Source organism: Durio zibethinus, chromosome 19 (genome assembly GCF_047325235.1).
Source record: "Durio zibethinus cultivar Kanyao isolate XHJ-2024 chromosome 19, ASM4732523v1, whole genome shotgun sequence".
Lineage (NCBI taxonomy): Eukaryota > Viridiplantae > Streptophyta > Magnoliopsida > Malvales > Malvaceae > Durio > Durio zibethinus.
Genome location: NC_143180.1, coordinates 3,153,096 through 3,179,996, shown reverse-complemented (window position 1 = coordinate 3,179,996; position 26,901 = coordinate 3,153,096). Strand labels below are relative to the sequence as shown.

The following is a 26,901-nucleotide window of genomic DNA, read 5'->3' as shown; positions in this document are numbered from 1 at the left end:
GAATGAAACTAGCTTTAATATCTCATCATCATCCTCGTCAAAGCCTATGCAGTCGCGGACATCTAAATGGACAAGTTGCTTGCAGCCTTGCAATATGCGGACATCTAAATGGACAAGTTGCTTGCAGCCTTGCAATATTGTCACTAGATTCTCTTGGCACATGTGTGTGTCACGGATCGAGACTTAAGCTCTGAACCCGTACGGTTTCGAGATTCGGACATCCACTCATCCGGTGTTTCAGATCAATCTAATCGTCATTGTTCACATCTTTGTGAGATATTATCCGTTCTGATCTCCTGACTTCATGATTTTATCCTACAAAAAAACAACTCACAAGGAAGAGGTGGTGTGAACTCTTTTATATCCCAGTGATCCTCTTGTTATGTTCAATGTGGGATTCAGAACTCTTCCTTAAGTTCGTGACATGTGCACCTCTAAGAAACAGATGTGTAATCTTTGGGAGTAAAGTGACAATTGCCATAGCCTCATCTTCCTTAATTAAGGCATTAAAGATGCCTAACCCCAAAAGGTTATGGCAGTTGAGGCTGACCTGGGCAAGGACCTCCTTCAAATTGAAGAAACTTCGAAGCAACAAGTACTCCAAGTTCTTGGACTTCTCTATCAGCTCTTGAATAGCGAGTGACAGATCAAAGCGTATGTCGGAAGGAAGGTCCAATTGTTTTAAGCCAGGACACCTGGAAAGGAAATTATGAGAAAATTGTTGGGTAAATCCTTACTTTTTTATTCGTATAAATCAAGCCCTCAATCTGTTATTTGATGTCAAATGAATTCGTCTTGAACGGAAAATGCTAACGTGGCTAAAATACTAGATGGCCATGCACATCAGCATTTTCGATCCAAATTAGGTGCATTAGATACCAAATAATAGACTGAATGTTCAATTTCGTAGGGAAGATTAACGATGTTCGAGGAATTAATAAAAAATAATTGTTGCAAAATCGACTCATAATCTAGCATAAAAAACTTACTTATCTGCAACATACTTCAATGCCTCTTCTGGACAGCCTTCTGGGAGAAAAAGGGTAGTAGCATTTCCATGGCTTCAATCCACTATGGATTTTATGAATGCTGTAACAGAGAATTTCTTAATTTGATATGTATCCATCAATCTTTCTCGAAATGTATAATCCAAATCAAACCGATCATCTTTAAGTTTAGGAAAAATAAGAGTCTTCCAGCACATAGTATTAAGGCTGGCTCTATGCCATGACTTGCACACAAAAGGTACATACAACAGCAGTGACTCCACGCCCACTCTTCCAAGCACATTGATCAAACAATCTGTTTCCATATCCTCCCAATTTCTTTGTTGTTCTATATTTATTTAAGTAACAAATAGAAAGTTGTTTAATTTTATAATTAACCAGAAGAACTAAATCTAAAATTACTATCCCATAATGTGTAATATTGCAGGGTTATACAATTAAATAATATGTATTATAATTATGTATTACAATTAACTAGTCTAACTTATAGTAACAGTACCGTCTTTGGATTGAGAGAAACATAAAAGTAAAAAAAAACCTAAATGGTAAAAAAAATCTTTGAACTTTAATTAAAAAACCATCAAGTTCTTATTTTTTATTGTAATCGATCAATCTTTCTAACATTTGTAAAAAAGGAAAATTGAACAAATCCATGTTGGGCACATAACCTATATCCAGCACTCACCTCGAACTTGAAAATATATATGTATATATATGAACTCAGGGCATGCATATCTCTACAAATTCATACAACTAAGGTCAAAAACTAAATATCTTTGGTGCAGTACTCGTACAATTTAAAATCATGTTAGTAAATTTAGTATTACATACATTTCTCCAAAAGGCCATACCATATCGAGTAATTTATTTGTGCATTTCTTCCCTGAAGATTCAATCGATTATAGTTTTCAATATGATCCAAAGCATCCTTTTATCAAATGTCAGATTCTGGTAACCACCAACCTCAACAAAAATTGAATGAAATGATTTGTTTGGTCTAATGATTCCCACATCGTAACATAGCTCTAATATTAATTCTAATAACAAATCTCTAATCATTTGCATAACAATTATAGAAGTGGTATGCATCATCAAAAGATTCCAACTCCATACCTTCAGTCCTTTCCTCAATATCATTTGTTGCATCACTTGGTTGGCTATGTTCAAATGATAGCTCATTATCAAGTAAACCATCCATCTAAATTTGCAAAATAAGTACAGGTGATTAGTATTAATATAGAAAAGATGTTTAAAATTTAAAGTTATCCAAGAAAAGTTCATAATTTAGCTTAAGTAAATCTTAGATGAATTCAAGGGAAAGTGAAGCAACAAGCTATTATTACCAAGAATTACTTGGTTATCTAAATAAATGCTCTATGCCTCTATTATTTTATTTACAATTATTAGGCTTTCATATTTGTCTAAAACAACAGGCTTTTTTTTAATAGAATTGAAAAAAAATAAAGAAATGATTAAAAAAACCCTTGTATGAGAAAGAAAAATAACGTACCCTTTCACCGAAAAATTCCTCTCTGTTGAGGTTGTTAATGGTGGTGGTTTGGATTGGCGGAAGGTGAGTAGAGGCTGTGGTGTTTTGAGGGTGATGTTCCGCCAAGGTGCCGTTGGCTTCAGATGATGATGATGATGATGGTGATAGATGCTGGAAATTGTTTAAGTTTAGTCGATTCAAGACCATTTTTATACCGGCTATGGTTGAAGGATCGAATTCTTCTATGGCCCAATCAACTGCATTAAAGTGTTCTCAATTTGGTTTGCCTTTTTAAAAATATTAAAGTAATGATTTTAGAAAATATTAATATTAAATGTTTTAATGTTATATATTATTAAAAATAAATATTTTTAATATTTCAATTATAATTGTTTTGAGTGTTTTGAGGTGTGAAGTTGAGACTTTTACACATTGTATACTGAAGCTTAGTGCAGCTTCTTGCCTTTTATGGTCCAATGCCTTTTGAAGATCTGTTGGGTAAACACTTGCATACCTTCTGCATTTGAAGGTCTATCTAGGGTCCTTTGACTATAGTAATGTCCAAGTAGGATGGCCAAAAACTGGTTTTCTTACCTTTCTCTTTGGTTTTAAAAAAAAAGAAAAGATGATTTTGTTGCAGGTGGTTCATTGAATGTTTTTTTTTGTTGGACCTAAAACAATAAATACAATAATACATAAGTAATATATTGTAATAAACTCACATAAATAAATAATAAAAAATGCAAGAAAAATAAAAGCACATCAAGATTTACGTGAAAAACTTTCAAGTATAGAGAGAAAAATCACGGATCATCAGAAAAATCTCCACTATCAAATAATGAATATACAAAGTTCTTTTTTAGCTAAAATTAGAGATAATCAACAACTAGAGAGACAATTGAAGAAATCTCTCCAAGTAGGTGACTCAATAAATACACCATAAATTTGTTTCTAGAGGGCTTCAAACTCGATCTTTACTGTTCAGAATGTAAAACTCTGAATCATAAACCTACTGATCAAATTTTAGCTCAATCAGACCACGGATCGACTTTCGTTTAACCAACTCTTCCTTTTTTTTTCTCTTTTTATTTTTTCTGGCTTTTTTTTTTTCTCTTCTTGGTTTACGACACCACTTTAAAACAACCCCACTTCTTTTTATTAAGTAGCTAGGGCTCTGTGTAAAAATAAAGACTAAGACCTATGGCCTTTGATTGGTCCAAAACCAATTACATGGGACTGGATCCCATTTTCCTAACAATCTCCCCTTCCAACCCCATTAGGAAGAGATTAATTACCATAGCAGTTTTATTTAGAACTTACCTTGACTAAAGAACTCATTTCAGCCAAGTTACTATAGAGTTCAAGCTTCTCTGTGGGAAGTATCTTAGTCAACATATTTATTATATTTTCATCAGTATGGACTTTCTTCAATAGCATTTATTGTTCCTCAATCACTTAACATAATCAGTGATATCTAACATTAATGTGCTCATTCTAGTATGGTACATGACATTCTTACTCAAATTTAAAGCATTCTGGCTATCACAAAATACCACATACTCTTTCTGATTCAACCTCAATTTAAGAAGAAAATATTTCATTCAAAGCATTTCTTTACCTACTTCAATTGCTGCAATATACTTAACCTTTGTAGTTGACAAAGCAACACATTTCTGCAACTTAGACTGCTAAGACATAGCTCCTTCTACAAAAGTGAACAAATACCATGAAGTAAATTTCTTACTATCAAGATCACCTATCATATTAGCATCAATAAACTCTTTTACAACTGATTGTAAAACTCCATAACTCAAGCACATTTTTTAGGTGCCTCTCAAATATCTAAAAATTCATTTCACTACTTCTTAATGAATTTTTTCTGGATTAGAAAGAAATTTGCTCACCACATCAACTACATGAGCAATGTCAGGTCATGTACAAACCATAAGATACATTAAAGAATCGACTACAGAAAAATAATAAATATTGGACATAGCTAGTTGCTTTTCCTTAGATATTAAACAAGATTTCTTACTCAGATGAAAATGGTTGTAAGTGGATTGCTAACTAATTTAGCATATTGCATGTTGAATCTATTAAGCACTCGTTCAACATAACTTTTCTATGACAACCATAACTTTTTAACTTTTCTATCCCGGATAATGTCCATATCGAGAATCTGTTTTATTGGACCTAAATCTTTCATGTCAAAATACTTAGATAATTGTTCTTTCAACCTACAAATCATACTAGCATTTTGTCTCATAATCAACATATCATCAACATATAATAAAAGAATAATGAAGTTACTATCAAAATTTTTTTTAACATACACATAAGGATCCGCTGTCATTTTTTTATAGTTGTGACTCACCATAAAAGAATCAAACTTCTTGTACCATTATCGTAAAGCTTGTTTCAAGCCATACAAGCTTTTTTTTCAATTTGCAAACTAAGTGCTCTTTCCTTTTGACTTCAAAACCCTTAGGGTGATTCATATAAATGTCTTTTTGCAAGTCACCATGCTAGAATGCAGTTTTAACATCAAGTTGCTCAAACTTAAGATTCAAACAAGCTGCTAATCTCAGTACCACTTGAATGGAACTCATCTTCATAACAGGAGAGAAGATCTTATCAAAATCGATGCCTGGTTTCTGAGAAAAATCTTTCACCACCAATCGAGCTTTGTACCTCATTAGCTTATCACCATCTTTTTTCAACTTGAACACCAATTTATTTTTTAATGGCCTCTTTCCTTTTAAAAGTTTAACAAGATCATAAATACCATTTTTTCACAATGACTCAATCTCTTTTTTTATTACTTTTAACCAGTGCTCTTTATTCGGAAGAGTTTACACATCTTGAAAGCTCTTTGGCTCCCCCTTATTGGTAACTAAAATAAAATTTGAACTTAGATACTTGGTAGATAGCCTACGTTCTCTAGTATATTTCCTTGGCTGAGATTATATATCACCTGATGCTGAAGGTAGTTCCCCTTGCTCAACACTCTTAGGTAGAGATGATTGTTCTCTCTGCTTAAAACTGATTGCATTTGATTCATCACTAACTGTGACTGGCTCATTCATATTCTTAAGTTCTATTTCTTGTTCATTTTCACTATCTGTGGCTCTTTCCTATGGAACCTTTGTTTGTGTTAAAATATTATACTCAATAGTAACCTATGTAATCTTCTTATTTTTCTCAAAGTCTGCTATGGTTTCTTTTTCATGAAAGACTATATCTCTATTTCTAATTGTCTTTCTCTTCACTAGATCCCATACCCTATAGCCAAATTTCTCATCATCATATCCTACAATTATACACTGTATGGCTTTACTGTCAAGCTTTGACTTTTGTTCTTTCAGCACATGCATGAATGCTTTACACTTGAAAACTTTCAAATGAAAGTATGAAGCATCTTTCCCTGTCCACACTCTTTCTAGAATGTCAAAGCTCAAAGAAACTGATGGTGATCTGTTAAGCAAATAATAAGCTGTGTTGACTGCTTCACCTCAAAATGATTTTGATAATTTTATCATCCTCAACATACATCTGACTTTTTTCACAATGGTGTAATTCATTCTTTCAACTACACCATTATGCTATAGTGTTCTAAGTTTTATCATCTCATGCCTGATCCCATACTTTGAACAGTACTCTTTAAAGTCTTTGGATATATATTCTTCACCATTATCAGTTCGAATATACTTTAAGAACGATCCTGTCATCCTTTCCACTATGGTATAAAATTTTTAAAAATACTGTAATACTTGGCTTTTGTTTGTCAACATATACATCCAAGTTTTACGTGAAGCATCATAAATAAAAGTAACAAAATACTACTACTATCTAATGACTCAACCTCAATAAGACCACATATGTCAACATAAATTAATTTTAATATATTTTCTTTTCTCTGAGAATTTTTATGAAAAAAACTCTATGATGCTTACCAAATAAATAATAATCACATGAATCGAGAGACAAACCTTTGGTTAAGATAATGAGAGACTATATTGCCAAAACTTGTAACCCTTTCTCACTAATGTGTGCCAGCCTCTTGTGCCACAAGTTTGCTAAAGTATCATCTTCAATAGCATTTATTTGGTTACTATTTAATTGCATTCATGTCTTATACATTGTGTAGCATAATTTTTTCCTTGCAACTATCATAGATCATTTGAGAAGCTTTCACTACCCATTCTTTTGTCGACTCTCATATCCCTCCTTATCAAAGATATTAATAGCAAGCAAGTTCATTCTCATATTTGAAATGTGTCTGACATCCTTCAAAGTCAACATGCAGCTTGTAATAGTTTGTACAATAATATCACAAATCCTAACAATTTATGACACACTCTTGTTTCTAATCTTGTTACAACCAAAGTCTCTTACTTTGTAAGTTGTAAACAACTCTCTTTTAGGAACATAATGATATGTCGCTCTTATGTCAACTATCCACTTAATGCTAGGATCACCAATATGATTACAATCACCATATGTACAAATCATAGTAATTGAATCACTATTTGAATTCACTATTGCAATATTGTCATCATCTGAACTTTTATCTTTCTCATCTTTTTGCTCTTGCTTCAAGATTTTACAATGTCGTTTTATATGACTTGCCTTACGATAATGAAAATACTTTTTTTTTTATCTCTGGACTTGGATTTATGTTTATACTTACTACGATCTTTTGAGTTCTGACCTCTAACAATGTTTCTACCTTTGTTCTCTGTGATCAGAGTTTGATTCTCTGGGTCTACATCTTTTTACCTTGCTTCTTCATTAAGCATATTATCTTTTACCATTTCCAATGTCACATTATAATCAGGAGCTGAATTGAGAACAGTCACAACTAGAGCATTTCAGTTGTTTGGCAATAAACTTAAAAGAAATAATGCCTTCATTTCATCATTCATCTTAAGCTTTATAGTAGTTATCCGATTAAATATATCTTGAAAATTACTCAAGTGTTTTGTAATCGATCATCCATCCCTGTATTGTAGAGTTGTAAGCTTTTTAACAAGCATAACTTTATTCATTACCTTTTTCTTTCATACAATGCTATCAATTTTTTTCAAAAAATGTGGGCATTTGTCTCTTACACTACATAATGGAACATACTGATATCAACTCATTTTTTGATTGTAGCTAGCTTCTTTCTGCCTAACTTCTTTCAGCTTTCATATTTCATATCTGCTGGTTTAGCCGAATCATCCAATACTAGCTCATATAAATCTTTGCAGTATAAATGATCTTTCATCATAGGTTTTCAAATTGAATAATTTGATGCTATTAATTTTATCATGAAACTTGTATCACCCTCCATTATCTCTAACGGAATTTACTTTTGTCTTGGGTTACTTCTGTATTGATGTTCCAAAACAACCTTTGCTCTGAAAACACTTGTTGGGCCTGAAGCAATAAATACAACAACGCGTAAGTAATATATCCCAATAAACCCACAATAATAGACAACAATCAATAATCAACAATGATGAAAAACAAAACACACCAAGATTTATGTGAAAAATCCTCCAGTGTATAGGAAAAAACTATAGATCACCAGAAAAATCTCTACTATCAAATAATGGATATACAAAGTTCTTTTCTAGCTAAAACTAGAGCTAATCAACAACTAGAGAGATAATTGGAGAAGTTTCTCTAAATAGGTGACTCAACAAATACATCATGGATTTGTTCCTATAGAGTTTCAAACCCGATCTTCACCGTTGAGAATATAGAACTCTGAATTATAAACCTGTTGACAAAGTTTCAGCTCAATCGGACCACAAATCAACTTTCGTTCAACCAACTCTTTCTTCTTCTTTTTTCCCAGCTTTTCTTCTTTCTCTTCTTGGTTTGGGATACTACCTTAAAACAACTTCACCTCTTTTTATTAAGTAGCTAGAGCTCTATGTAAAAAAAAAGACCAAAGCCCATGGCCTTTGATTGGTCTAAAACCAATTACATGGGGTTGAACCGCATTTTCATAACACTTTTTACTTTAATCATTGTACAATGAGCTGCAAAATATTGAAAATTTTACTCAGCAAATTTACCCTTCCTTGTTTTACCCTCATCTTTGTGAATGTATAGCTTGTTTCACAATATCTATGATGTTTGCACTTTGCAGAGAACTGGTTTTTTGGAAAAGATGGATTGGCAATTCACCTGGTTGCATAGCACCACAATACCATCGAAACCGATAATCATTTGTTTCGACAGACTTTTATTGTATATTCAGTGTTATTAGAATCAAATGCTGAAATCTAGTTCCAATCGAAATAGATACACTGTAATTTCCCTTCTGTGGGCTTGGTACTTTTTATTTTTCTAATTCTCATAACTGTTCAATTCAAAACTTTCTTTGAAGGCAGTTTCTAACAGGATCTTTCCAAGGCAAATGCTGGATTACAAAACTGGATGTCATTTTCTTCTTCTTATAGTCATTTATAATATTTGTTAATGTTATCTAGAGCAACATTTCAGGGTTCTTTAATTAAATGAACTTAATAAAGTTCGTTAATGTCTGATTCATTTACATCTCTAATTTTATAATTTTCTTGACCTGGTGGGAAAAAAAAAAGAGAACAAGATTAGGTCCTTTGAGTTATTACCTTTGCAGTAACAGATTCGACTAATCTTTAGTCATTGGGTTGATTTGTAGTGGAAGATTATCCTAATAAAAGAAACTCCATTAATGCTATATGGCAGTACAAACTATAGACGGACTACTAGAAAGTCAGAAGTATCTTCAGTGAATGTTCATTTTGTCCATTCCAATTCTCTTATTAAGTTAATATCTGCTGGAAAAACCTCTATATAAGTAAGGCAGTAACTGGAACGAGGATCCACTGAAATTCCTGCAGTTCATATAGACTGTTACTATCCATGGCATCCATCACCTCCACAACAAGTGTGAGGTTGAAGCTTCTGGTTGATATAAAAGGCCAGAGGGTAAAGATTTTGTTGATTTTCTGTTGTCATTGCCGGTTAGCATTGTTAAAGGCTGCTTACAAAACAGGGCATGGTGGGTTGCCATGGAAACCTTTGCCAGAGCATTGAAAATATGCTTGATACTTACATTGAGCCTACAACAAACAAGGATACCCATGGAGTAAATGTTCCTCTCTTGTTGCCAAACATTCTATCATAAAAAACTGGCAACTTTTATCGGTTCAGTAATACAAGTAACAGTTTATCCAAAAAAAAAAACGAAAAAAATAACAAAAATACATCCTTCAGTCATGTCAAATGTTATACCTATATTGCAAATGATCCAACATCAACCTGCCCTTGTCAACTGTTATGTCAAATGTTCCTGCAAAGAGGCCATCACCTGCGCTGCAACATCTGTAAACCCCCCCAGAAAAGGTTTTCAGCTTCATTTGCTGCAAATGAGGGTGGCTATATTAAAGGAGTTGTCACTTATATGATCATGGATGATCTGGTGGTAAGCCCCCTTGTCAACTATTTCAAGTATAACTGCTAAGCTTAACAAGTTGAATGATAAAGAGGTTGGGGCTTTGAAAGAGAGTGATTGATGTAGCCATGAATGATGCGAGCATCGTTATCCCATTTTGTGGCCTAAATCTTTAACCCTTCTTTCATTGCTTTGGTTTGGATTTTGTTTCAGGGTGTGGAATTACTTAAGGCATTGCGGCAGTCTAAGTCTGTGCTTACTGACGTATTCCTTACCCAAAAGGCATTGCTGCAGTTGTTCCAAATGCTTGATGCTTCTGCTGCTGCTGCTTTAATTGGTAGTCTCTTTACAAATTACAAGTGCTTGCTATTTTGATGTAGAGACATGGTTGTTAAATATGTTGATTGGTCAAGTTTTTTTTTGTTAGTGTTATAATCTATTATATTATCATATTAATATTGTTTTGAAATAATTGTGGTTTGGAATTGGACAACTCGACCTTTTCCAATTGCAGTGCTAAACTTGGTATATGTAAAGAGCTTGCACAAGCCAACCAAAAGGCTTTCAACAACCCTTTTCATCATATACAGTTTCATCATGAAAATGATAGTTTCAAGAAGAAATACTTCAATGAGGGAAGGGAAGCAATGCTGTAGAGTTTAAGATACTGTATTTTGTAAAATAGTACCACAAAAGTGGAGAGTTGCAGGTTTTAAGAGTAGAAGATAGAGGAGCAGAATCCCATACTTCAAAGTAAACAGCAAGCGCAACCCAATTGACTTCAATAAATAAAGCGGAGATGAAAGGGTTAGACTCACGGAGCCGTGCGGTGGGCACAGAGCGAACTATTCTTTCGCCTTTTACTAAAGAATACCGTGTGTTCGCCGCCAAAAGCGGCATACGCTAATTTTTGGAGGGCTGATTCAATTATGAGTTAGCCCATCAATTCTGAGTATAAATTTGTTTGTAAAATTAATTTTAAGGCTTAAATTTTAATGTTATTTTAATGTTGCAAGGAGGGAAAAGATTTTCTCTAAAATTAAGATTCTAAAATATAATGGAATTTAATAGAAAATTTGATAAATTAAAAGAGTTGTTTAATCTTTATCTTTATCTAATGTTCATGTAAATTTAAAATTTAATAGGGGCAGAATACTAGGTTGGACTCATATTATGAACGAAATATAAAGTAGTCTTATTTGCAATGGATCTTTACTCCTTGATAACTGCCACAGAAAAATTCTCTGGAAAGTCCCATTTCTTCATTCAATAATGTTTAGTCATGACTTCCACCATTTTACCCAGTAATATCTCCTGCTGAAAAAAACTTTTCACTATCATTGTAATTTCAATGTTGCAGCCTAAATTTTTAAAATGGCTGTTAGTTTCCCACGTCAACTTCCATCCCACATCGTTGAATATTGAAGCCACCGGTCAGGATTAGGGAAGGAATTTTGAGTTTTGCCCAACGCCACATGGCTTTGTAAGCAGTCACTCGTAGCCATCGCCGGAGTGTGTCTGGCCATTTTTGTTTATTTAAGTGCCAATAAAACATAAGGTTTAAATTATTTTATTTTATTTTTTGTTTTTGGCCTAACGTTTTCATTTGTTTTTTTTTTTAATTATTGTTTTATACACTAATGAGTGTTTTTAAATTTTACAAAAATAAGATTAAAATATTTTTATGCGTAATTTCATTTATCATCTTTATCTATTAATTTCTTTCAATATGCTTTAGTGAAATATATATTAATTTTTTAACTTTGTTAAAAATTTAAGATTCGATCACAAATTGTACGAACTCTGGATAAAAACTATGATATTTAATATTTTTAGAGTTTTTTTTTTTTACATTAATAATAGAGTATTTAGTTTCGGGTTTAAAATATTGTTATGTGCATTTAATTTTTTTATTTTTTTATCGATTTTTTAAATACATTCTAATGAGATGTGTCAATCTTCTAATATCATTTATTGTATTTAAAATTTTCATTTACGGCATATTTTTTTTATATTATTTAACTTTTTACTCAAATAAACAGAGAGCTGAGTTTTTTACATGTTTTATAGTAAATTATTTTGGGAATTTAAAAAAAAAAACAAGTATTAAATTTAATTGTTTTTAATGTCTAATAAGTGGTATGGCATGAAACATTAATGCATTATCTAAGAAATCATTTTTAAGAAATGTAAATACTATAATAAGAATTTGGTATAATATTGAAAAAATTCCCATTGAAAATTCATAGTCCGAAGAACTTATGCAAATTAAATAATATGCTTTTATGGTTGATATTTGGAGTTCAACATAAATAAAGCAGGGTCTAAATTCTAGTACAAATTGACCATTCATCAAGCAAATTACTTCAAACTGCAAGTTGTGTTTTAGTTATCTGTTCCAGGTTTTGATTTTTGAACATTGAAGGACAAAAAGAATGATAGGCAGATGGTACAGATTTCCAAAGTGTACTAATTGGGGGCTGTGATCTCATGCCAGATTCATTGTGTTGAAAACCAGTTATAAATAGATTATTATTGGGAAGTCCTAAGTTTCCTTGAAAATAAAAAAGAAAAAATTTTATCTTTATATACTGTGGCCATTCCAATTCTCTATGGCCCTTGATTACTGCCAATGAACCTCTATATAAGCCATAGATTCTGCATTATGTCAAGTCAGTAACTGTATTGAAAAACTCTCAAAAACCCAGTTTTTTACAATAGTGTTTCTGTCATGGCTGCTGCCAGAGTTACCTCGAAGCTTCTGATAGACCAAAAATCCCAAAGAGTTCTGTTTGCAGAAGCTGGCAAAGACTTTGTTGATTTTCTCTTCAACATGCTGTCATAGCCTGTTGGCACTGTCATAAGGCTTCTTACTAAACAAGGAATGGTGGGGTGCCTTGGAAATCTTTATGGCAGCATTGAAAATTTGGATGATACCTATATGCAGTCACCAGCAAACAAAGACACCCTTTTGAAACCTTTAGTTTCTAACTTTGCTGCTCGTGTACTTCTTTTGTTGCCTAACATCAACATGCAATCATCAACATCCAACGGCCTTTATAGGTGTCGCAATACCAACTGTCGCATGTATGTGGCAAACGATCCAAAATCTACTTGTCCTTCTTGCGACAATGTTATGAACCAAAACGTAACTTTTGTTAATCCGACAAACAAGGCCTCGTCCTCGGGTGAGGGAGGTTACGTGAAGGGAGTTGTTACTTTTATGATCATGGATGATCTGGTGGTGAGGCCTATGTCAACTATTTCTAGTATCACTTTGCTCAACAGGTTCAATGTCAAGGATGTAGGGGTTCTTGAAGAGAGAGTCATTGATATGGGAATGGATGAGGTCAAACATCCCTTTCCTCTAGCTATTAAATTTCAAGTGTGAGACTATTTCTTTTCTTAATAACGTTGGTTTAAACTTGCTTTGTGCAATAGGGAGTGAAATTGCTGAGGGCATCGATGCAGTCCAGGTGTCACGGACCTAAGGGGGAGTCCTGAATCCCACATCGAACATAATAGGAAGGTCCCTGGGGTATAAAAGGGTTCACACCATCTCCGCCTTGTGAGGCGCCTTTTGTAGGACAAAACCGTTAGGCCACGGGGGCCAGAGCGGACAATACCTCACAAGGGTGTGAACCGTGGCGGTCAGGCTGATCCGAGACGTCGGAAGGGTGAATGCCCGGGTCCCGGAGCCGCGCGGGTTCGGAGCTTGAGTCTCGACCCGTGACAAGTGGTATCAGAGCCAGCCCTAAACCGTTCGATCCACGCCGAGCGCCTCGAGGGAGGTAGGCAGGGTGGCCGGCCTCCGTGACGAGGGCGTCACGAGGTTGGGTGCGGGAGAATGTCACGGACCTAAGGGGGAGTCCTGAATCCCACATCGAACATAATAGGAAGGTCCCTGGGGTATAAAAGGGTTCACACCATCTCCGCCTTGTGAGGCGCCTTTTGTAGGACAAAACCGTGAGGCCACGGGGGCCAGAGCGGACAATACCTCACAAGGGTGTGAACCGTGGCGGTCAGGCTGATCCGAGACGTCGGAAGGGTGAATGCCCGGGTCCCGGAGCCGCGCGGGTTCGGAGCTTGAGTCTCGACCCGTGACACCAGGACTGTGCTTACTGAAGTGTTCCTTGGGAAGAAAGTCACCAAGTGATTCTGTCTACTCCATGTCACTTGCATCTATGATTCAGGAAATGCTGGTTGATTTAGATTTGCAGACAATAAGAGTCTTAGTGTAGGAGTAGATACTTGTCGGTTTATGCTCAAAGTTCAAAGTTGTAGCATTTCATATAGACTTGTATTGTACTTTTTCTTATGTTAACTTGTGAACAATTTTATTATCTTTAGTGTTCATTAATTTGAGCATTCATTTAGCTAATTAAAAAATACAACGCCCTGAATTAATGACTGGCTAATCATCTTTGAAGCCTTTCAACATTAATTTTTAAGCTTTAATCTATGGTCTAAGAAAAATATGTGAAGAGTTCCCTTTTAACTCATGTCAGCTCTATCAAGTAATGGAAAGATATCCCTTGCAACTCATGGCAGCTCTCTCTGTCTGAGACCAAATGAAGAAAAGTAGAGGTGGGATATATTTGCTTTGCCATTCTAACTACTGATAGTCCTTGGTTGCTTTCAATAAGTTTGAAACTCCGCAAAATTTGACTAGACACCCTTTTGAAGCCAATGGTTCTAATTATGCTTCTAATGTACCTGTCTTGTTTCCAAACATGCAATCATCAAACGTCCAACAACCTTAATAGGTGTAGCTACGGTCACAAAGCCAACTGTCCAAATTTTGTGACAAATGATTCTTAACCAATTTGCCCTGCCTCCAACCATGTTATGACCCAAATCGCGACCGTTGTTAAATCACCAACAAAGCAGGTTTCATCCTGTGATGGAGGAGGATGTCAGGGGTTATTACTTACATGATCATGGATGATCTGGTTGTTTAACACAGAATAATACTTTCCATGGCAAGCAACAATGTGAGCTTGAAGCATCTGGTAGATACCAAAGGGCAGAGGGTTTTGTTTGCAGAAGCTGGCAAAGATTTTGTTGATTTTCTCTTCTACATGTTCTCTCCAACAGGGCATGGTGGGTTGCCTTGGAAACCTTTACGACAGCATAGAAAATTTGACTGATACTTAAAGTTTCAAGCTATCTCGTTGAAGCCTAAAGTTTCAACAACAAACAGGGAGTTGAAACCTAAAGTTTCAAGCTATAGAGCAAATGTAACTCTCTTGTCGCCAAACGTTCAATCATCAACTTCTGGCAGAATTTACCGGTGTTTGAGTACTTATAATGCCAACTGCCGATGTTATTATGAAAATGATCCAACATCTATTTGCCCTACTCACTCTAATGTCATGAACATCCCTGCAACATTTATAAACCCAATCCCCAAAAAAGGTTTCAACTTCATCTGCTGCAAATGAGGATGATTATGGCTTTTTCAAAAACCCTTTTCATCATATATGGAAGACACCGGCCTGTCAGGACAAGGGAAGGAGTTTTCAACTTTTACCCAATCCCACATCGGCTTTCGAAGCCTACAACTGCTATATATGGACGCAAATGACTTTGCAAAAGCCGTACCACTAGACCTGGTTTAGCTTCCGCAAAACACTGACACACTAATGGTGCGTATTCGGCTACTTTTAAGTAATAATGATGCGTATTCGGCTACTGTTAAGTAAGAATGTTGGCTCGGCTCGGACTTATCAATCACGTGGATGGCCTTACTTACATAGGAAACAATAAAACTTCAAATATATTTATTTGGCTTTGTAGATTTTAATCATTGTTAAATTCAAAGATGTTTGCAGGAAAAGTGATTCTTTTAGCATGACATTCTTTCATTTCTAACATCAGCTCTAAACTTGCTGTGTGCAATGGGGTGTGAAATTGCTAAAGGCATCGATGCAGTCCAAGACGGTGCCAACTGATGTTTTCCTTGAGAAGAAGATGTTGAAAGCTGTCTTACAGTTGCTTTCGAGCGTTAGGAACTTCTGTTTGATTCTGATTTGCAGATAGTTTTATGATTCCTAAATGGCATAGCAGGGGATGCTCATTGTTAAGTAGCAGTTCATATGAGAATTGCTATGTGCCTTCTGTTTATCAATGGAGGATTATTTATTGATCTTTATCTGGGTTTTAGAGACTGAAGCTATTTACTAGTAAATCCTTTTATCATTCATTAAGCCATGATTCATTTCTTTATTATAGCATCACTTCACTACAACAATCAGTACTTTAAAAAAAAAACAGAAAATATATAGAGTAGGCCTTTGAACTTATGTCCCTGGAACCATTTTTGGGTTAGTATTAATATGGAAGCTTGACAGTAAACATAAGCTGTTTTGTTCTTCCTTGTTCACTTAATTTAGCATTAACGAAACAAGTTTCAGATAGGTTTAGCCCAAATGACTGATTCCATCATCTTTGAAGCCGAAAAACCAGCACCTGTTTCAAAGTATAAAAGGCTTAAACCTTAATTTATATATATACTTCGATAAGTAAACTCTGGGTTTAATCATTTTGAATCCAATTTTAACAAACTTTCAAGTAACATTGAAATATTTGTACAATTGAACCAATGGATTAGTTCAGTTGATTTAAGAGCTACATTTAAAAGTTGATATCTTTCAGATGCAGAGTTCAAATCATACTTATAATCCACCAAGTTCAAAGTTTAGTACTTACAAACTTTTTTCCTATCTTAAAAAAAAATTAGTACATTTAAAGAATTTAAACCTGGAAATTTGGAGTATCCAACTGAGAAATGGAACATCTTGCCAGTGTTCTTCTAATTGTATTGTCTGCAGATGATTTTGCTTTTCATTTGATATCGAATAGTGAATTCTCTTAATTATTTCATAAAATCAAATTTTAAACCAAGGGTGTCAAAATAAATCTATTGACCATTTTAAGCTATATAACTGAAATCTTCTCAACTTCAATCTTGGGTCTAAATGACAGTACTTTCATTTCTTCAGCTTGAAGGAAAAAAAAGCAGTCTGGTTAAGCCATTCGTGGTACTTGGAAACATGAAACAAAAGTGAAATATCCTTTGTTCAAGACCCTTACAACTTCAAAAGGTGCCAAAAGAGTGAATTATTGAGGGTACTATACTTGAATACCAGGTAATCCGTTTCTGTTTTTAAAGTTAAATGTCATTTATTCAAGAACCTATAGAAATTCAGATTCTTGAAAAAGAATGTACTAGGAAATCCTTTTCCTTTTGCATGTTGCATCAAGCAAATGGCAAACATGATGTGGTGGTAAAAGAATTCATTATGACGTTTTTCTTGCTTTATTTTCATTTTCATTTTCATTAAAGTTCAATGGCTCGCATTTATTAAAAATGGAAGAGCAGAAATTTCTTTTTAGCTCAAAAAAATGCCATTCACCCAACTTTTAATTTGTTTCCTTTTTTTTTTTTTTTTTTCACTTAAAACATTCTATACGGGGGACGATGGACATGCACACGTAAGGTGTCCATGAACACCTGAATATTGAATAATAAGAAAATTTGAAAAAAAATTTTCTTCCACATCCTCAAAATTTTTCATGAACACCATTTTTATCCATAAATTTGATAAATCCATCAATAATTATATATACACATATATATCGCAAAAAAAAAAAAAAAAGCATCTATCACTTTCTATAGGGTCCTTAAACGCGAAGGAACCATTTATCTGTTTAAGCTTTAGATATTCTTCTCCACGCTCCACCAGGAAAATGTCATGAAGAGAAAAGAGAGAAAATTGAGACTACGAAACCAGCATACCAGAATTGAGCTTGGAACAAGACTCTGTATCAATGGTAGCCACCGAAGGCAAAGTCTTGATATCATTTTTACAATAATGTCAAATACTTAAAAATCTCACACTATACTTCTACACAACATTTTCTTACAACAGTTTTCAAACGCATGTGTATTTACATATATATATTTCAAGCCAAACAGCACCAAACTACGCCTAATCAGAGTAGTCTGTGTCATTATCAACTGGCCAAGGGTAGTCGTCATAGTCATAAAGTGTTGAACCCTCGCACTTGAATTTAGTGATGAATGAAGCTAACTTTAATATCTCATCATCATCCTCGTCAAAGCCTATGCAGTCGCGGACATCTAAATGGACAAGTTGCTTGCAGCCTTGCAATATTGTCACTAAATTCTCTTGGTACATATGTGCACCTCTAAGAAACAGGTGTGTAATCTTTGGGAGTAAAGTGACAATTGCCATAGCCTCATCTTCCTTAATTAAGGCATTAAAGATACCTAACCCCAAAAGGTTATGGCAGTTGAGGCTGACCTGGGCAAGGACCTCCTTCAAATTGAAGAAACTTCGAAGCAACAAGTACTCCAAGTTCTTGGACTTCTCTATCAGCTCTTGAATAGCGAGTGACTGCTCAAAGCGTATGTCGGCAGGTAGGCCCAGTTGTTTTAAGGCAGAACACCTGGAAAGGAAATTATGAGAAAATTGTTGGGTAAATCCTTGCTTTTTTATTCGTATAAATCCAGCCCTTAATCTGTTATTTGATGTCAAATGAATTCATCTTGAATGGAAAATGCTAACGTGGCTAAAATACTAGATGGCCATGCACATCAGCATTTTCGATCCAAATTAGGTGCATTAGATACCAAATAATAGACTGAATGTTCAATTTCGTAGGGAAGATTAACAATGTTCGAGGAATTAATAAAAAATAATTGTTGCAAAATCGACTCATAATCTAGCATAAAAAACTTACTTATCTGCAACATACTTCAATGCCTCTTCTGAACAGCCTTCTGGGAGAAAAAGGGTAGTAGCATTTCCATGGCTTCGATCCACTATGGACTTTATGAATGCGGTAACAGAGAATTTCTTAATTTGATATGTATCCATCAATCTTTCTCGAAATGTATAATCCAAATCAAACCGATCATCTTTAATTTTAGGAAAAATCAGAGTCTTCCAGCACATAGGATTAAGGCTGGCTCTATGCCATGACTTGCACACAAAAGGTACATACAACAGCAGTGACTCCATGCCCACTCTTCCAAGCACATTGATCAAACAATCTGTTTCCATATCCTTCCAATTTCTTTGTTGTTCTATATTTAGTTAAGTAACAAATAGAAAGTTGTTTAATTTTATAATTAACCAGAAGAACTAAATCTAAAATTATTATCCCATAATGTGTAATATTGCAGGGTTTTACAATTAAATAATATGTATTATAATTATGTATTACAATTAACTAGTCTAACTTATAGTAACAGTACTGTCTTTGGATTGAGAGAAACATAAAAGTAAAAAAAAAACTAAATGGTAAAAAAAATATTTGAACTTTAATTAAAAAATCATCAAGTTCTTATTTTTTATTGCAATTGATCAATCTCTCTAATATTTATAAAAAAAGGAAAATTGAACAAATCCATGTTGGGCACATAACCTATATCCAGCACTCACCTCGAACTCGAAAATATATATGTATATATATGAACTCAGGGCATGCATATCTCTACAAATTCATACAACTAAGGTCAAAAACTAAATATCTTTGGTGCAGTACTCGTACAATTTAAAATCATGTTAGTAAATTTAGTATTACATACATTTCTCCAGAAGGCCATACCATATTGAGTAATTTATTTGTGCGTTTCTTCCCCGAAGATTCAATCGATTATATTTTTCAATATGATCCAAAGCATCCTTTTATCAAATGTCAGATTCTGTTAACCGCCAACCTCAACAAAAATTGAATGAAATGATTTGTTTGGTCTAATAATTCCCACATCATAACATAGCTCTAATATTAATTCTGATAACAAATCTCTAACCATTTGCATAACAATTATAGAAGTGGTATGCATCATCAAAAGATTCCAACTCCATACCTTCAATCCTTTCCTCAATATCATTTGTTGCATCACTTGGTTGGCTATGTTCAAATGATAGCTCATTATCAAGTAAACCATCCATCTAAATTTGCAAAATAAGTACAGGCGATTAGTATTAATATAGAAAAGATGTTTAAAATTTAAAGTTATCCAAGAAAAGTTCATAATTTAGCTCAAGTGAATCTTAGATGAATTCAAGGGAAAGTGAAGCAACAAGCTATTATTACCAAGAATTACTTGGTTATCTAAATAAATGCTCTATGCCTCTATTATTTTATTTACAATTATTAGGCTTTCATATTTGTCTAAAACAACAGGCTTTTTTTTAATAGAATTGAAAAAAAAATAAAGAAATGATTAAAAAAAACCTTGTATGAGAAAGAAAAATAACGTACCCTTTCACCGGAAAATTCCTCTCTGTTGAGGTTGTTAATGGTGGTGGTTTGGATTGGCGGAAGGTGAGTAGAGGTTGTGGTGTTTTGAGGGTGATGTTCGGCCAAGGTGCCGTTGGCTTCAGATGATGATGATGATGATGATAGATGTTGGAAATTTTTTAAGTTTAGTTGATTCTAGACCATTTTTATACCGGCTATGGTTGAAGGGTCGGATTCTTCTATGGCCCAATCAACTGCATTAAAGTGCTCTCAATTTGGTAAAAATATTAAAGTAATGATTTTAGAAAATATTAATATTAAATGTTTTAATGTTATATATTATTAAAAATAAATATTTTTAATATTTCAATTATAATTGTTTTGAGTGTTTTGAGGTGTGAAGTTGAGACTTTTACACATTGTATACTGAAGCTTAGTGCAGCTTCTTGCCCTTTATGGTCCAATGCCTTTTGAAGATCTGTTGGGTAAACACTTGCATACCTTCTGCATTTGAAGGTCTATCTAGGGTCCTTTGACTATAGTAATGTCCAAGTAGGATGGCCAAAAACTGGTTTTCTCACCTTTCTCTTTGGTTTGTTTAAAACAAAAGATGATTTTGTTGCAGGTGGTTCATTGAATGTTCTTTTTACTTTAATCATTGTCAATGAGCTGCAAAATATTAAAATTTTACTCAGCAAATTTATCCTTCCTTGTTTTACCTCATCTTTGTGAATGTATAGCTAGATGTCATGATAATTTGTCACGGGTCGAGACTTAAGCTTCGAATTCGTATGGTTCGAGACTCGGGTATTCACCTTTCTGACATCCTAGATCAACCTTCCACCACAGTTCACACTCTTGTGAGGTATTGTCCGCTCTGACCCTCTGACCTCACGATTTTATCCTACAAAAGACGTCTCACAAGACGAAGATAGTGTGAACATTTTTATACCCCTGTGATCCTCTTATTATGTTCGATGTGGGATTCAGGACTATTCCTTAGGTCCGTGACATTCTCCTGCACTCAATCTCGTGACGCCCTCGTCACGGAGGCTGGCCACCCTGTCGGTTCACATCCTTATGAGGTATTGTCCGCTCTGGCCCCTGACCTCACGGTTTTGTCCTACAAAAGGCGCCTCATAAGACGAAAATAGTGTGAACCCTTTTATACCCCAGTGATCCTTCTATTATATTCGATGTGAGATTCAAGACTCTTCTTTAAGTCCGTGACAAATTCACCTGGATGTACAGCACCGCAATACCATCGAAACCGATAATCATTTTTTTCGACAGACTTTTATTGTACATTCAGTGTTACTAGAATCAAATGCTGAAATCTAGTTCCAATCGAAATAGATACACTGTAATTTCCCTTCTGTGGGCTAGGTACTTTTTATTTTCTAATTCTCATAACTGTTCAACTCAAAACTTTCTTTGAAGGCAGTTTCTAACAGGATCTTTCCAAGGCAAATGCTGGATTCCAAAACTGGATATCATTTTATTCTTCTTATATTCATTTATAATATTTGTTAATGATATCTAGAGCAACATTTCAGGGTTCTTTAATTAAATAAACTTAATAAAGTTCGTTAATGTTCGGTTCATTTGCATTTCTACTTCTATAGTTTTCTTCACCTGGTGAGAAAAAAAAAAGAAAACAAGATTAGGTCCTTTGAGTTATTACTATTGCAGTAACAGATTCGACTAACCTCTAGTCATTGGGTTGATTTGTAGTGGAAGATTATCCTAATAAAAGAAACTCCATTAATGCTACATGGCAGTACAAACTACAGATGATTAGTGGAAAGTCAGAGGTCTCTTCAATGAATGTTCATTTTGTCCGTTCCAATTCTCTTATTAAGTTAATATCTGCTAGAAAAACCTCTATATAACTAAGGCAGTAACTGGAACAAGGATCCACTGAAATTCCAACAGTTCATACAGACTGATACTCTCCATGGCATCCATCACCTCCACAACAAGTGTGAGGTTGAAGCTTCTGGTAGATATAAAAGGCCAGAGGGCAAAGATTTTGTTGATTTTTTCTCGTCATCGCCGGTTAGTCCTGTTAAAGGCTGCTTACAAAACAGGGCATGGTGGGTTGCCTTGGAAACCTTTGCCAGAGGATTGAAAATTTGCTTGATACTTACATTGAGCCTACAACAAACAAGGATACCCTTGGAGCAAATGTTCCTTTCTTGTTGCCAAACATTCAATCATCAAAAACTGGCAACTTTTATCGGTGTAGTAATATAAGTAATAGTTTATCGAAAAAATAAAAGAAAAAAATAACAAAAATACGTCCTTCAGTTATGGTAAATGTTATACCTATATTGCAAATGATCCAACACCAACATGTCCTTCCTGCAAAGAGGCCATGACCTGCGCTGCAACATCTGTAAAACCCCCAAATAAGGCTTCATTTTCATCTGCTGCAAATGAGGGTGGCTATATTAAAGGAGTTGTCACTTGTGTGATCATGCATGATCTGGTGGTAAGCACCCTTGTCAACTGTTTCAAGTATAACTGGTATGCTTAACAAGTTGTATGATAAAGAAGTTGGGGGCTTTGGAACTTAGTGATTGATGTATAGCCATGAATAAGGTGAGCATCGTTATCCCATTTTGTGGCCTAAATCTAAGTCTCTGCTTACTGATATATTTCTTATCCAAAAGGTCGGAAGGAATTGTTCAAAATGATCATGAACATGATGCTTGATGCTTCTGCTTCTGCTTCTGCTTCTGCTGCTGCTGCTGCTTTATTTGGTGGTCTCTTTACAAATTACAAATGCTTGCTGTTTTGTTGTAGAGATATGGTTGTTATATGTGTTAATTTGTCAAGTTTTTGTTTGTTAGTGTTATAATCTATTATATTATTAGATTAATATTGTTTTGAAATAATTGTGGTTTGGAATTGGACACCCGAGCTTTTCCAATTGCAATGCTAAACTCCTATTATGTTCGATGTAGGATTCATGACTCTTTCTTAGGTCCGTGACATTCTCCCGCACTCAACCTTATGACGCCCTCGTCACGGAGGCTAGCCATCCTGCCTACCTCCCTCGAGGTACTTGACGTGGATCGAACGGTTTAGGGCTGGCTCTGATAGCACTTGTCACGGGTCGAGACTTAAGCCCCACACCCGTGCGGCTCCGGGACACGGGCATTCACCCTTCCGGCGTCCCAAATCAGCCTTCCTGTCACGGCTTGTCACGGGTCGAGACTTAAGCTCTGAACTCGCGCGGCTCCGGGACCCGGGCATTCATCCTTCCGGCGTCCCAGATTAGCCTTCCTACCACGGTTCACACCCTTGTGAGGTATTGTCCGCTCTGGCCCCCCTAGCCTCACGGTTTTGTCCTACAAAAGGTGCCTCACAAGGCGGAGGTGGTATGAAATCCTTATATACCCCAATGACCCTCCTATTATGTTCGATGTAGGATTCATGACTCTTCCTTAGGTCCGTGACATTCTCTCGCACTCAACCTCGTGACGCCTTCGTTACGGAGGCTGGCCACCCTGCCTACCTCCCTCGAGATGCTTGGTGTGGATCGAACGGTTTAGGGCTGGCTTTGATACCACTTGTCACGGGTCGAGACTTAAGTTTCGAACCCGCGCGGCTCCGGGACTCGGGCATTCACCCTTCCGGTGTCCCAGATCAGCCTTCCTGTCACGGTTCACACCCTTGAGAGGTATTGTCTGCTCTGGCCCCCCCTGGCCTCACGGTTTTGTCCTACAAAAGGTGCCTCACAAGGTGGAGGTGGTGTGAAATCCTTATATACTCCAGTGATCCTCCTATTATGTTCGATGTAGGATTCAAGACTCTTCCTTAGGTCCGTGACATTCTCTCGCACCCAACCTCGTGACGCCCTCGTCACGGAGGTTGGTCACCCTGCCTACCTCCCTCGAGGTGTTTGGCGTGGATCGAACGGTTTAGGGCTGACTTTGATATCACTTGTCACGGGTCGATACTTAAGCTCTGAATCCGCACGGCTCCGGGACTCGGGCATTCACCCTTCTGACATTTCCAAATCAGCATGACCACCACGGTTCACATCCTTATGAGGTATTATCTGCTCTGGCCCCTGGCCTCACGATTTTGTCTTACAAAAGATGCCTCACAAGGCGGAGGTGATGTGAAATCTTTATATATTCCAATGACCCTCCTATTATGTTCGATGTGAGATTCAAAACTCTTTCATAAGTTCATGACACTTGCACAAGTAACCAAAAGGTTTTTAACAACCCTTTTCATCTCAGACAGTTTCATCATGAAAATGATAGTTTCAAGAAGAAATACTTCAACGAGAGAAGCGAAGAAATGCTGTGGAGTTTAAGGTACTGTATTTTATAAAATAGTACCATAAAAGTGGAGAATTGCAGGTTTAAAGAGTAGACGATAGAGAAGAGCAGGATCCCCTATTGCTAAGGAAACAGCTAGCGCACCCCAATTGACTTACATAAATAAAGCGCAAATAGACATTTTTAAAGCACGGAGCCGTGCGGTGGGCACAAAGCGAACTATTCTTTCGCCTTTTACTAAAGAATACCGTGTGCTCGCCGCTAAAAGCGGCATACGCTAATTTTTGGAGGGCTGTTCCAATAGTGAATTAGCCCGTCAATTCTTAGTTAAAAAATTGCGTGTTTTAAGTTTTAAATCTACACATTATAAAACTATTTGCGAGTGAAAAAGGGTCACTAATTGAACGTGATTAAAGTTTAGTAAATAACAGTTAAATTGACGCCAGGGGTTTTAATCTTTAAATTGTCAGGTAATTAAATTTAAATATTTCCTAAAAGTATATGCTAAATTTGGGAACTCAGAATCTAAATCTTCAAAGTAATCAGGGGCAGAGCACAAGGTTTGGCTTCATGTTTTGAACCAAATATACGGTTAGTCTTATTTGCCACAGAAAAGTTATCTGAAAAGTCCCATTTCTTCATTCAATAATGTTTAGTCATGACTTCCACCATTTTACCCAGTAGTATCTTCTGCTGAAAAAAACTTTTCACTATCATTGTAATTTCAATGTTTGCAGCCTAAATGTTTAAAATGGCTGTTAGTTTCCCACGTCAAGTTCCATCCCACATCGTTGAATATTGAAGCCACCGGTCAGGATTAGGGAAGGAATTTTGAGTTTTCGCCCAATCCCACATGGTTTTGTAAGCAGTCACTGGTAGCCTTCGCTGGAGGGTGTCTGGCCATATTTATTTATTTATTTACTTATTTTTTTTATCTTTCATCAGTGCCAATAAAACATACGGTTTACATTATTTTATTTTATTTTTTGTTTTTGGCCTAACGTTTTACATTGTTTTTTTTATTGTTATTTTATACACTAATGAGTGTTTTTAAATTTTACAAAAATAAGATTAAAATATTTTGACGCGTAATTTTATTTTTCATCTTTATCTATTAATGTCTTTTAATATGCTTTAGTGAAATATGTATTAATTTTTTAACTTTGTTAAAAATTTAAAATTCGATCACAAATTGTAAAACTCTGGATAAATATTATGATATTTAATATTTTTAAAATTATTATTTTCTACATTGATAATAGAATATTTAGTTGCGGGTTTAAAATGTTGTTATGTACATTTAATTTTTTTTATTTATTTATCAGTTTTTTAAATACGTTCTAATGAGATGTGTCAATCTTCTAATTAAGTAGTGGAAAGAGATCTTTAGAAGCTCATGTCAGCACTATCTGTCTGAGACCAAATGAAGAAAAGTAGAGTTGTGATATATTTGCTTTGCCATTCTAACTCCTATTAGTCCTTGGTTGCTTTCAATATAGTATAAACTCCGCAGATTTTGACAAGACACCCTTTTGAAGTTTATGGTTTCTAACTATGCTGCTAATGTACCTGTCTTGTTTCCAATCATGCAATCATCAAACATCCAACAATCTTTATGGGAGTAGCTACGGTCACAAAGCCAACTTTCGAAATTATGTGACAAATGATTTGAAACCCATTTGTCCTGCCTGCAACCATGTTTTGAGCCAAATTACGACCGTTGTTAATGCACCAACAAAGCAGAATTCATCCTGTGATGGAGGAGTTATGCCATGGATGATCTTTTGTTTCATACACAATAATACTTTTCATGGCAACCACCAATGTGAGCTTGAAGCTTGTGGTGGATACCAAAGGGCAGAGGTTTTTGTTTGGAGAAACCGGCAAAGATTTTGTCGATTTTCTCTTCGACAGGGCATGGTGGGTTGCCCTGGACCTTTACGACAGCATAGAAAATTAGAGTGATACTTAAAATTCAGCCAACAACAAACAAGGATACCTTGTTGAAGCCTAAGGTTTCAATCTATGGAGCAAATGTAATTCTCTTGTTGCCAAACATTCAATCATCAACTTCTGCCAGAATTTAATCGCGAGCAAGGTTTTCAAAAACCCTCTTCATCATCGGCATTCGGCTACATTTCTTCCGGATAAATTTGATATAGTTTAGACGAAAATTATATATTTTAATTTGTGTCAAAAAAATAAAAAGTATATTTTATTAAATATATTCATGATTTTTATTAAAAATTTAAATTATATTATTTTTATATTTTTTATTCATATGATTTTTAAATTATATTGTTTTATTTCTTTTATTAATATCATATATAATTTTTATCGTGTTAGTTTTAAATTTTCAAGTATTCTTCAAGAATGTTGGCTCGGCTCGGAGACTTA

General features: G+C 35.1%; 1 protein-coding gene, 1 long non-coding RNA gene, 2 other non-coding genes and 2 pseudogenes across 4 annotated transcripts; 4 read left to right on the top strand and 2 right to left on the bottom strand.

The window, feature by feature from the left end:
* Positions 1–766: 766 nt before the first annotated feature.
* On the bottom strand, positions 767–2,656 carry LOC149513328 (uncharacterized). Its single transcript, XR_016330321.1, has 3 exons — positions 2,518–2,656; positions 2,121–2,205; positions 767–1,089 (listed from the first exon to the last, which is right to left on the bottom strand). It is a non-coding gene; the product is annotated as an uncharacterized LOC149513328 (long non-coding RNA).
* Positions 2,657–10,748: 8,092 nt separating this feature from the next.
* Positions 10,749–10,864, top strand: LOC149513327 (U5 spliceosomal RNA). Its single transcript, XR_016330537.1, has one exon. It is a non-coding gene; the product is annotated as a U5 spliceosomal RNA (small nuclear RNA).
* A 1,792-nt stretch (positions 10,865–12,656) lies between these two features.
* LOC111309518 (uncharacterized) lies at positions 12,657–14,136 on the top strand (annotated as a pseudogene).
* A 3,677-nt stretch (positions 14,137–17,813) lies between these two features.
* On the bottom strand, positions 17,814–20,374 carry LOC111309820 (putative F-box/LRR-repeat protein 23). The gene is made up of 4 exons (XM_022908822.2): positions 20,228–20,374; positions 19,830–19,914; positions 18,698–19,043; positions 17,814–18,403 (listed from the first exon to the last, which is right to left on the bottom strand). The coding sequence occupies exons 2-4, from the start codon at positions 19,912–19,914 to the stop codon at positions 17,923–17,925; spliced, it is 912 nt and encodes a 303-aa protein (XP_022764557.1). The 5' UTR covers positions 20,228–20,374; the 3' UTR covers positions 17,814–17,922.
* A 1,654-nt stretch (positions 20,375–22,028) lies between these two features.
* On the top strand, positions 22,029–22,785 carry LOC149513326 (uncharacterized; annotated as a pseudogene).
* Positions 22,786–24,698: 1,913 nt separating this feature from the next.
* Positions 24,699–24,811, top strand: LOC149513325 (U5 spliceosomal RNA). Its single transcript, XR_016330535.1, has one exon. It is a non-coding gene; the product is annotated as a U5 spliceosomal RNA (small nuclear RNA).
* Positions 24,812–26,901: the final 2,090 nt, after the last annotated feature.